General features: G+C 39.6%; 1 protein-coding gene across 7 annotated transcripts in view; it reads right to left on the bottom strand.

The window, feature by feature from the left end:
* Positions 1-12,580, bottom strand: part of SEC24C (SEC24 homolog C, COPII coat complex component) — a 37,368-nt gene that overhangs the window by 18,925 nt on the left and 5,863 nt on the right. For 6 of the 7 annotated variants that reach the window (XM_056351634.1, XM_056351635.1, XM_056351633.1 and 3 more), the window contains 6 exons: positions 10,368-10,570; positions 7,364-7,450; positions 4,708-4,849; positions 3,534-3,712; positions 1,942-2,391; positions 539-669 (listed from right to left, as the gene is read on the bottom strand). In XM_056351634.1, coding sequence (XP_056207609.1) covers positions 539-669; positions 1,942-2,391; positions 3,534-3,712; positions 4,708-4,849; positions 7,364-7,450; positions 10,368-10,542 — 1,164 coding nt within the window. In that variant the 5' untranslated portion in view covers positions 10,543-10,570. The remainder of the gene's footprint in view (positions 1-538; positions 670-1,941; positions 2,392-3,533; positions 3,713-4,707; positions 4,850-7,363; positions 7,451-10,367; positions 10,571-12,580) is intronic. The other variant, XM_056351639.1, reaches the window with a different exon arrangement.

Here is a 12,580-nt window from a genome sequence, read left to right as displayed (position 1 = left end):
ATCCCAATTTGAGAAGTTGTCCATATTTGACTGAAGTAGTGTCATGGCTTAATGACCAAAAAACCCCACTAACCAGCTTCTTGACGGAATATAGGAAAAGGGAAAGGAAAAGCACTACGATCAACTCCTATTCACCATATGTTAAACACAAATCATACAGTTCATAGACTGTCACCTCAAAACCTGAAATCGGTTCACCTTGGAAAGTCATTAAGTAAGAATTCAGAAATGCAGAAACAAGCTTAATCAAAGCCCTCAAGGATTCTCAAAACGTAACATAGTACAGAAAAAGACTCAAGGAATTAGAGCACTGATTTGCATATGTGGTGCATTTCTTTAGTCACCAAGAAAAATATTGCTTCTGGGCTTACTCATAACAAAAGACTGAAGCCAGATATACAAGAGAAAAGTCAAACAAGAAAACAGACTGATGTTCTTTGGAACAAGAAACCTATTTTCAGCTTTGGTCATTGTCAGTTCTGTTTTATGTCAAGACACTATGGAAGAGTTCACACTGGTAAGAACAGAGCAAGCTTACAGGGCTAGGAATGGAATCTGGATCCAAGCGTTTTGGCGGAGGTGGTGGTCCGGGCGGACTTCCATAATTTGGTGTTCCTGGATAGGCTCCTCCATAGTTTGGCTGGGGACCTCTCACCTGCCCAAAGGAACCTTACAAGAAAGGGACAGCAAAATCAAACCATGGCTAACACTAGCCACCTCCTTGTTACGCACTGCCCACTTTTCCTGTCATTGCCAAAACCCAAGAAAAATAAAGTCAGTTGCTTCTCAGCTAATTAGGATGAAACATTTATCACAGTGGTTCAGCTTAGACCTGTGTGTCTCTATCAATGATCCAATAAACTGATACAGTCCTCCTTAAAACCAGACTTAAGTAAACACAGGTGTTTGCACTAACATAACTGGTTTTAGAAGAGTATGATTACAACATGCATTAAGATCATGCACTATGAACATTTAAGTTAAATTGCAGAACTGCCTAATAGAAAGTGCACACAGAACAGCCAAATAAATTAGTGGATGACCCATAATTCCTCAAACTCAAGATGTGCAAAGAGTTCTCTAGGGCAGTTTTGGCTTGTCTGAAATTATAGTAATAGGTTAATGTGTGATTTTCTCTTGTTTTTAACTACCTGATGTTATTTCACATTACTTTAGACAATTGAGTCAGTTATGGAATACCAACATAACTTACTCCATTAGTGTTTTTATGGTGCACAGCAATCTGGACAGATATTTTTAAGTCATTTATCTGGCCAGTTGTACAAAGCTGCATGGGGGACGGGACTCTCAATCCCCACACTTGCACATGATTACTTTATTCTAGCTATCTGTAAATGTTATTGACTAAATATCAGCTAAAATTGTTATCAATTCATAAAGTTTAATTGATATTACTTCTAAGCACACACACAAAATGTGAAAGGTTCTACAAGGAGAAAAATACATAGTATTGTCAAAGGAGAAAAAGTAGCAACTGCTTTCGAACGTTTAACAACTCTTCTCAAACACATTGTATATGGCCACAAATTGAAAAAAAAAAAAAGGTAACAAGGCTTTTCAGGATTTCAAATCCCTACTTTTGAACAGATGAGGCTGCAGACATCAAATTAAAGTTCATAATGAAATTTTTATCACAAATTTTTGTAGTATTAAGGCACTAATTACTAACTTTTTGGCCAAGCAAGGTAGGATTCCTTTAGTTACATTAATCTGATTAAAACCTGTACAACAAATATCTTAGAACAACACATCGCATTGTTTATCTTTGATTTGCGCTTCAGACACAAGCACAGGGAAACAAGAGGGAAGCTCTGCAGTGCAGCCACGAGCCCCACCAGTAGCACATCTGAAATCCGGTTCTCAATATGCAGCACACAGAGAAGACGCGTAACTTACAATTCCTACACTAGGAATACTCACCATTCTGCTGCATTTGGTATCCTGGCTGAGGAGGATGAGTGGGAGGAGGTGGTCCATGGAGACCACTCATGGGAGGCCCAGGGTGTGGCCCTGACATAGTTGATGGAGGTGGCGGTGAGGACACATGATTAGGCTGGGGCATCGGTGGTCCAGCAACTGTCTGCCCAGGCAGTGGTGGGCCTGGCATGGTAGGTGGCCTTGGGGCACCTGTGGTGGGAGGGTAAGAGGAAGGTCCAACCCCTGTAGAAGAGGGAGGTGGGGCAAAGCCAGGGACTTGAGTAGGCGGGCGCTGAGTTGATACTGGTTGACCAGGAAACGGAGGCTGTGCCAAAGGAAGACCCTGAGACACACTGGTAGGAGGAGGTCCTTGGCTCGCAGTGTAAGGTGTGTAGAGACCAGATCCTGTTGCACTAAAGCTTCCTGAGACTGGGGGAACCGATGTTGAGGGACCTGATAAGAAAACGACAGAACATAATTTTTGTCTATCCTCGAGACAAACAAGATGCAGGCAAAACCTATTTGACTAGATCATCTAAATAGGTCTACCACTCATCTTCAGATGGACTTGCCAGTACTAGTAGAGACAAACCTTAAGTGAACACCCTCCTAAACTGATCAGAGTGCTGAAACTCCTCCAAGGGATCTGAAACTTGATAGTTCTTTCATTGTCCTCTGTCTCAAAGTCTGAGCTTCTTACTTTACAAAATCAGAATACAGGATTCAGGGCCAGAAAAAAGGGGCAAAGCCAGGAGTATGCAAAACAAGAACCACCACAAATCTGCCTACAGATTTCTTGAGCTGAAATAAGTTTGTACCTTAAAGCCCACACTAACTTGGAGCCTGTAGTTCAAGAATAGTTCTGAGCTTTGGAACTAGTATCTTATGTATTTACCACTGTCCTATTTCTAAGGATTATTTTAGACAAACACATTGCCAAAAGGCTGAAGAAATCTGCATCCCTTACTCCTGATTTTCTTATGAAGACTGTGTTAGAGTACGAGATGCTTGTCAAAGTACTTTACCAAAACAATTTGAAAAAAAAAATAATCACTGTAGGCAGACCAGCTTACACATACTAAAGACAGATCTCTAGTCTAAGAGTCCTGTAATCTACAGCAGTGGGACCACAGATCTAATACAATAGAACAAAATATCTAAATTCAGATTATACTGTTTAAGTAAGTTTCTTCTCAACTTCCAGCAAAACTCCGCAGAGAATCATACAGAGTAGTTTCAGCCCTTTGTGATTTACTGAGCCCTTTCTCCTTATTTTTGACTGGGCTGCTGCATAATGGTGGTGAAGCAGGTAGACTCTCTTAACAGCTTACTTGGGGACAGACTGTTACTGTGTTTCACCTAGTTGAGGAGAAATACTGTTACTCTCTTTTGTTACTCATGCCTTGCAGTACTTCCTGCATTGTCTCCTACAACAGCCTCAGTTCTGTTTTCCCCAAGGATGACCTTATTAGTCAAGGAAAGTACCATTTGCTATGGCAGATGTCAACACTCAGAATTCCCATCACCGAATGGTAATGAATTATTGACGAGCAAATCTTTTATGAAATTACTAGCATAAATGAAAAGCACCTCACCATAGCCCAGTCCAGCTGGGGGAGGAGCAGAGGCTGCAGGACTGCCAATTGTCATCCCTGCCATGTGATTGCTGAGCTGCTGTACACTGGCTGGGGGGGGACCATATTGCTGGAGCGTAGATGTCTGGCTGACAGGCGTGGGTGCTGAGCCTGGCAGAAACGGCTGAGAAGCAGGTGTCCTGAGAAGGAAGATGAGAAATTTCACTGGATTCCCCATTATACAAGCAGTTACAATTCTCTGTGCTTTTAAAATTGTTCTATCACATAAACACTAGCTAGGTCCCAATTATTTACATGAAGCATTGTGGCTCAATTTCAGAAAAATAATTACATAACCTGCGTGGATTTGAATCCCTTTCATCAAAAAAACCAAAACTATTAGTTTTTAAAATAGAAACTCAACATTTGTAACATTTTTTTGTTAATTCAACTTGAGTTATCGCAACAAACAGAGATACTACAACAGAACCTTCGGGGCGAGCAACAGCAAGGCCTGCGCAGCTTTGTAAAAATGCTGTGGTGCTCAAAGGATTTGGACTCTCCAGCTGACAAGTGCTGAGCTTAATCAGAAGGCGGCAAAACCCAGCCACCTTCTCCCATAACCAGTAACGGGAATGAAGCAGAAAGGACTGTTGCCACTTCCACCACAGAGGTAAAAGCAGTATCTTTCAGGAGAAGATGCCTAAGAGCTTTTAATGAAGATAATTCAGGGATCCATAATGAACAGAAAAGGACCCAGTCCCAACACTAAGGAATTACTCAGTAATGACAGACAGCAACATGCTCCAGACAGAGATATTGCCAAGAAATCAAATACTATGGCTGTGTGGATGCAATTGGTTTAAAACAAGACAGATTATGGGTATCAGAAAATTCCTTATGAGGAACGACTACCACAACAAAGTCTTCGGAGAACTGAAGACTGACTTCAGATCAGTCGCTGGCATCTGCTTACATCCTTCCAGAAGTTTTTAATTTCCAGATACTCTTAATTGTCTAACAAATACCCCTATGGCAAAATGTCGTCCCAAAATAATAAGGAAGCAATAAAGAAAGTCAATGTCCACCACAGGAAGAACAAAGTATTTAGTTTGCTTAAGATCCTAAAAGGTCTAGACCTAGCACAGGTCTGCCAAGGGAAGCCTTTGTTATTAATTGCTCTTCTTCTGTGTACCTCTGCATTGGGGCTGCTGAGGCTGGAATCCCATTCTGCACATCTCCATGTCCAAACGGACTGTATGCCACGTGGCCAGAAGTAAGAGATGCTCCAGAGGCTGGAGGGGGAGCTCCAGATGTTGGAGGGGCTCTTAATGAACCTACAGATGTAAAAGAAAAAAATATCACAAGTTACTCACAGAAACAAGGACCCAAAGCAACTACCACAAAAAATTCAAGAAATAAAAATGTGCAGAAACAGTTAAGCAGTGGCCAAATTGATGTATCAATACTCCACAAGCAACAAATAATTTATACTACTATATCAGAACTAGCAAAACTGAAAGGACAAATATTTTTAGTCCCTGCCACTAGTCACCGTCTCCACACAGACCAAGCAGAAAATCCATACTGTGGAAGGTTTTCAAAAGACGATTTCATCTTTCCATGGAAAAAAAAAAAAAGTTATCTTGTCAATAAGGTATTAAATTCTTTCCCCTCCAAATCCAATTATTTTTATCCAGACCAAGGAGAATACTCACATGGAACCTAGTTGTTCATTACAGGCCAATTTTCCCTGCTTGGAAGGTAAGCAGGTTCTGTGAGTAGACTCAGTTTTCAAAAATTATATCCAACTGACTGCTTTTATATGTAACATAATGGGGGCACCACAGACTGTTCATCCCAACCTCTCAAGGTTGGAGGGCAAAACGAATACTTTCTCATCTTTCAGACTGAGCTGGTTCAGTCACAGCCTCAACATACTTGCCTCAGAAACAAGTCTTCACACTCTCCACAGAATACAATACCAGCAGACCAACCGCAGCATCTACTTCCAGAAGAGACTATAAAATTCCATTTTATTAATATTATGTTAAAAATGCTGATAATTAGAACCACTTCATGACCATGCCTGCTAACCACGAGGAGACATATTTCACGTATGGGGGGTATCGTTAAATACAGAGGACTAAATAAACTGCCCCATGAGACCAGGGCAGCACAATCACGCTGTTACATCTCTGATGGTGACTGGCTCGACAATTTTACAAGGGACTCTGAAACCTTCTTGGGTGGAACTATTATGAAACAGGAAATAAGAAAAACCATTTCTCAATTCTACAGTATCACTTATACACCAAAGCATGAGGTTTCAACTCATACATATATTTTCATTTTATCTGCTACAAGTAATTCTTAATAAGCTTGTGGATGTAAATTCAAGTAAGGCATTAATAGACCTTGTATGAATAACCAGCAATCTTGGGGCTTTTTTTCTTTATTACTAAACCTCCTCCTGTTCTTCATTTTGAGACAGGATTTAATCATTTCCAGAACGCTGTATTATTTTTATATACCTCCTCTCATTAAATCTTCTCTTTTCTAAACTACTGTTATAGCACCTTTGTCCTAATGTTCCTCTGGCTAAGCCTGATCTCTAACTATTTGTATGTTGTGTGGTATTTCTATTTCTGTATGTCTTTTTTGACACCTTTTCAGTTAATTTGATATCCTTTCATCTATTTTGGAATCTCTTCTCTCTGATAGTACACATAAACTAGCTCTGTTACCTTTTGTCTTTGAAAGCATATTTAATCCAGTTCCAGGAGGGATTCTACACTGCTTTTTGTTGCATTTGGGGCGGTTTTGGGGGTTTTTTACATTAAATTAACTTTTCCTCCCCCAACTTCAACAAGCATACAATTTGTCAAATACATGCTTACTTCAGAAAAATCTTCTGAAGTCTTCTTTTTCTAGTTCTTGTCACAAATATACTTCTGTAACCATTACCACAGACTGCCCAAATACCCTCTAAATTCACTGGAACAAGTATGAATATCTAGTGGTTTATGAGCTTAAGATTCATTACTCTTGAGGAATTTTGAAGCTCCCCTTCAACACCTATGAGATATTGTTCTTACTCATCACAGGCAGCAAAATGGGAAATGCCCCAAGACTACATGCTCTTGGCCAGTTCTGACACCCTACTCATCTGAACAAATAGATGCTGCTGGAAATAGCTCTTCCAAAATGCCACTAGTTGGAAAGAACAGAAACAAAGATTTCTTGCAGTGTTTCTAATTCTTACATCTTGACCCCAAGCTTTGCAAGTTTTTCTTTCTTCAAGTCACAGATTTTGGGATTGTCATTATTTCTAACATATATTTGGTTTCCATGCTATAGCCAAAGAAGCTAAAAACTTTTTTCCCCTTGAAGGAAAGCACAAGTTACAAAAATCTCATGAGTTCCGATAACAACCTCCTGGTGCTTGGGGAGATTTTTCCTTTCTTCATTGCAACGCTATCGTTTCAAACCTCACGTTTTATTTCGCTCTCAGGTGGAAGACTGCATTCTTTTAAACTAAGGATTCTCCCTGGCAGAACCTGAACAGGCCAATTCAGGTGTTGAAACAGTCTTCTGAAAATAGTCACAAGTCACAAGTCAATTCATTATCTATGAAACTGCAGGCATAAGGGGTTTCTGCTAGGATTATTTCTTCATATCATATTTATGTTTCTGGAGTGCTGCCTACAAATAGATTGGGAAGTGTCCACCCACCTCTGCCTGAATAATCAGGTAGCCACACCTTTGAGATAAATACCCATATTAAATGTGAACTTGGCACAGAAGCAGCAGCACAACACAAACATTCCCACAGAAAGGACCCCATTTACCTATGAAATTAGGTGCAAGAGTAGAAGTGTCAGAGTTGAGAGATACAGGAGAGCCCTTTGCAGGGAACCCCAAGGAAGGAAAGTAACCTGGAAAGACAGAATATACCAGTAAATCGAGCCTGAGAGAAAGCACCAAGAGACAGTTTCCAATGCTGAGAGCAGTCTGCAGTGCAGAAAATACACACATAAAATCCATGCCACATTTACCACATTATTCCTTGAGCTATACTCCCTCTCACTGTGCTGCCATGCATAACATTACTAACATAGTTCATATATTAACATTAATACAAGTGTTAGTATTTTCATAAACTGAGTCTACATAAAAAAATCCAGTGGCAGCCTAATTGTCACTGGTATTCAGATAATTGTGTTTACACTTTCAACTGCGTGACCTCACCATAAGGTAACCAACAGGTCCCGGTTCTTCTGACATTCTCACAGCAAGAAGCAGCTATTTTCAGCTAGCAGCACAGTACACCACTTCTGGTCCCAAGCAAGACTAGCATCGCTGGCACAGCATTCCCATGTTCCCATTAGTAAGAGCTACGGTTTGTCACAAATCAGATGCGAAAGACTCCCTGACAGGATGACACTTGTTCTTAACACTTCTCCACACTCAGTCCTCCAAGCAATTTTATTGTTATTTTTAAAATAAAGCTTTAAGACAACTACTTTGAGATCACAGAGTAACATTGGCAGTTTTCCTTTTACCACTCAGTGTTCAACTAAACTCCAGTCACTCTAGTGCCTCTGAAATTAATTCTCTCTACATTATGCACCTACACCAGGTCTTGCTACAAAGACCTGCAATAAACATAACGTGTTAGCAACGAAGGTAGTAAGGATAACTTTCACTGTCTTCACTATCACCTGCCTGCTCTCTTTGATAATGCATTGTTTGCCTGCCTCTTCCACCTGGATGTCATATTTAGCATCCCCTCACAGGTCAACTTCTAGCTGTTGTGTCGTGCTCCAAATTTAACATTCCTTCCTTCTGAAGACAGGAATCTTGGATTTACATCAATAGGTCCAAAATGCACAACTTGACAACTGAGATTTCTTCTGAGACCACCCTTCCTAGACATAGCAGACTGTATTTAGGAAAAGATGGAAGAGAAATCTCTAAAAACCATGGGCAGCCTTTGCCGATTAATAAACTCCATGAGGAGGTACTAAAGACTGGTGCAATACATTTCTGTTGTCCAAATGAGACCACCTTGTTGCCCTCAGTGTCACACTACCTTTCAACCATTGATGGCACAAACAAAATCTGCATTTTTAATCTGCACAAGTTTATATGCATGTTTATCAAGCTTTACAGTTATATTCCTTACTGAGCCATGACGAACCACATTTCTGTTCTAAAATTTGAAATGCCAAGCCAGAAAAAAAAATCAGAAGTAAAAAAGTTAATTCCCTTAAAAAGAATGCTTTTCAGGCTTGTAAAGTCTGAAAGTTCTTGAAGTACGTGATGGCAGATGCTTACTGGTTTCTTTTCACGAACATCCTAAACATTCTTCACGCTGCTAACAGCCAAAACCTGTTTTCTATGAATAGCTGCACTGATGAAGCTTTTCCAACAAATCTGTAGTAAACTTCGTCCTTCTTGAATCTCCTTCTCTCACTCACTGAAGCAAGTCCATTTTTTTCCCATTCTTTCCATGGGACAGGAAACACTGGTTAGTCAATGGCTACACTGAGCAGCCAAACAGAGCACTCAACAGCTGAGCTCCGCCTCTGACTTCCCAGGGAGCAGGGTTTCTTTCCTCAGCCCAGTGCTGATTTTCATTACTTTTACAGGAATTTAAACCCTCTCTAAAATTAGTTCAAAACTCACAGATTAAAAGTGATGTTTGAAGAGATTTATTGAGAGGAGTGTAGGAAGAGGATTAAGGAAAGAAAAGGAAGATGGAGCAACTGAATAACCCATTCTTTAGCGCACCACACTAATTCTTCTATGCCACTACTCTGCTAACTCCAGCTCCCAAACCTCACTCTCCCACTTGTTAGTTTCAAGGCAACTACACAGGCACTTTCATTGCTCTATCCTTCTCACCGAGTTTGGTTTAAAATTCAAGAAATTGCAAAAAAATTCAAGAAGTACTTGGAGGGGAGACCATAACTACATTGCTCATTTCCTTCGAATACCGATCTGAAATCTAAGCAAACATTTCAGAGTGAAAGTTTGTGTTGTGCTTATCTCAGCTGAACTGAGATCGTTTTGAAAGGCAGAAATACTTCTACTTAAAAGCAACAGGTATTTTCTCCTCTACACTTCAGATGTTAAAGTCACTATTAATCTCCCAAAGCAATTCGGGTACGCAGAAAGAAAAACTCCTGAAATTCTTCAATAATTTTAAGTATGCTTTTCTTTTGAAAACAGAAGAGAGTTGACCTGCTATAGTTTGTTGGTTTGTTTTTTTTTTAAACAAACAAAACCAACAAGTGATATGATCCTGCAGAACCAGGGAACTTTTGGAACACATCAGCCTGCCACATGTCCACAAACTTTCTATTGATTTTAAAGCCATTAGAGAAAATAGCTCCAAATACACTTTCTGCCTACCTAGAGTTGTATGTCTTAATCTTTCAGGATGGAGTGCAGATCTTTCTACGTAATAATGTAAGGCAGTCTCAATCATAAATCTGTGAAGAGTCCCTACTGGCTGCCCCTCAACGTAACCTCATCAGAAGACTGTTCTAGTCAGGTGCTTCAGTACCACAGGGGCAGGGACATACAGACAAAAAGCAGGCTGTGCTTTTCAACATGTTAATTTTATAAGCTACTAAAAGAAGAGTAAGCCCTACTAAAATGGACAAGTGACAGAGCAATAACCCCACAATGTACAGAACATGTTTTTTAACATCACATAAACCACATACAGCAGAAAAGATAATTGCTACTACAAAATAAAGACTAATAATAAGAAGTACACAGAAAAAATTCCATGCACGCAACAATTCACAGGTTATTGACCATTAAGTTCTGACTGAGAAGTACCTTGTGGAGGGCCTGGCTGTTGATATCCTGGCATCGGCCCATTATAAACTCCATATTGCGACTGAGGAACCCCTGGCAGTGGCTGTCCTCCGTAGGCAGGCTGCTGGTATCCGTGATATCCAGGCTGAGGTTGCCCATAAGGAGGCCCTGTGTGAGCTTGCTGGTTTACACTCATTGTATTCACATCCCCAAACTAATCTTACCTGCAAAAAGGGGGGGAGAAAATAGCTTTTAGCAGACATAAAACCGAACTGGCTAACTCCGCTACTGTTTTCACAGAAATGCAAGCTCCTGAGATACTAGGGAAGGTAAAACATTAATGGTAATTTACTCTTGCACAGCAGTTTTTTCAAGTAAGAAAAATGCTTTACAAGAGCTAGTTAGAACCAAGTATTTTCTGTTTAGAAACCATGTATTCTAATCAACTTATTTACTGCTTCATCCTGGCTAGACTTGCCATCATACTCTTAGAAAAAAAATGCCAGAATTTGCCATTCCACAGTAGATGCTCATCAAGCTTCCTCAGACACCTTATGAACTACTTCCACCTCACAGAATGTCAGACCAACATAAAACAGGTTTCATGACACAGATTAGAGATTCCTTAACATAACACTTCAGTAACACTGAACAAATTCAGTTTTCAACTCTATTTTAATCTACTTGATCATGTTTCCTTGCTACAAGCAACACACATCATCATCCACAAAGGTTGCTTCTTGAAAGTATTTGACAGAATCCAGAGCAGGACCAATATAAGGGGGTTTGGATTTATTTTTTCTTCAAACAATAGATGATTTAAATCCTTTGTTATGTACATAAATTTCAGAAAACAAAGATCTTCCAAAAGCAGCATGTTTACCTCAGTAAAATGTTCAAAATGGAAAGGCATCAAGGCAAAAATGTCACTACAGGAGTTACACAAAAGTGTAAGACCTGAACCAGAGCATCAGAGACAGGAGAACTGTTTCTTAGCAAGGTTATGCAAGAAGTCTTGCTTAACAGACAGATTCCCAATTCCTCTAACTAACTGTATAAAGATATTGCCTAATTTTATAAAGAGAAAAACAAAAATGGCATTGGGAGGCCCCAAACCAAGCAGGCAATTCTTACAATACCATGGTACCAAACAGACAGATAAGCCACAGAGCCCCTGAGTTGTGGAAAGCCGAAGAGATTAATTCATGGGCAGGAGATGCCCTCTTGGTCTGTTTCTCGGCAGTTTGCATCCCCTGTACTCCTTTGGACACTCCATATGTCACTGTTACCCTCTCCAGCTAAGACTATCCACACTAAAGCTGTCAAGAAATGCGTATTTACAGCAATTTAATTTTTTACTAAAAACTCCATTTTATATAAACACACAAAGTTAAGGTAAAGCAAATTACTAATGTTGCGCTCATATTTTGCTCCCAACCTTATGATGAGCTTGCGTGTTAAGATACATAGTAGATCTTAACACAGAGGAGATGCACAGCTCTAACAGCCACCAGCCAGTGGAGGCAAATCCCAGCAAGGAATTTGCAAGCTTAACTCAAGCGGATAACACACACACGAGCTGTTTTGCTTATACATTGACTACAGTATGCCAACCAATGCTAAGGTTGCTTCTTCACATTACCAGAAATATGATGTCAAAGAATTATTTCAACAATTGACACCACAGCTGTACAGGAAATATATGAAAATAACTACAGCTCTGCAAGAACCATCCACATAGAAAGAAATTCTTTCAGATCCATATATATAAAATAAAGGGAAAATACATATATCACAACAGACCGATCTAATTATTTACAGAAGCTTGCATAATACATATGTATTACATTTAAACTCCCATAGCTAGTAAACATGACAAATGTCAATACTAAGAATGCTAACGCTTAGTCTGAAATTGGATATTAAATTTTATATGAAGGGAAATAAATGAAGTTTTATATCTTTATTCATCAAGCCGTATAAGGGTAATGATAGGGCTTTTGTTTAGAAAAGGAACTTATCTTTGATATTTAATGGTAATTTGCACTTGAAAGTAACATATGTCATTTGCAACAGCTTACAACAGCATGCCAGAATTTTTGATCAGCCTGCAGTGTTTTTATACATGATCACACACAATAAACATGACAGCAAGCAAGTAATTTCTAAAGATTATCATTTACCACACCACCTTTGATATAGTTCTGCAGAACCGTCTAACCTGAGCAGCCATG

This window comes from Falco biarmicus, chromosome 9, assembly GCF_023638135.1.
Source record: "Falco biarmicus isolate bFalBia1 chromosome 9, bFalBia1.pri, whole genome shotgun sequence".
NCBI classification, from domain to species: Eukaryota; Metazoa; Chordata; class Aves; order Falconiformes; family Falconidae; genus Falco; species Falco biarmicus.
This window is presented reverse-complemented; position numbering and strand designations above follow the sequence as displayed.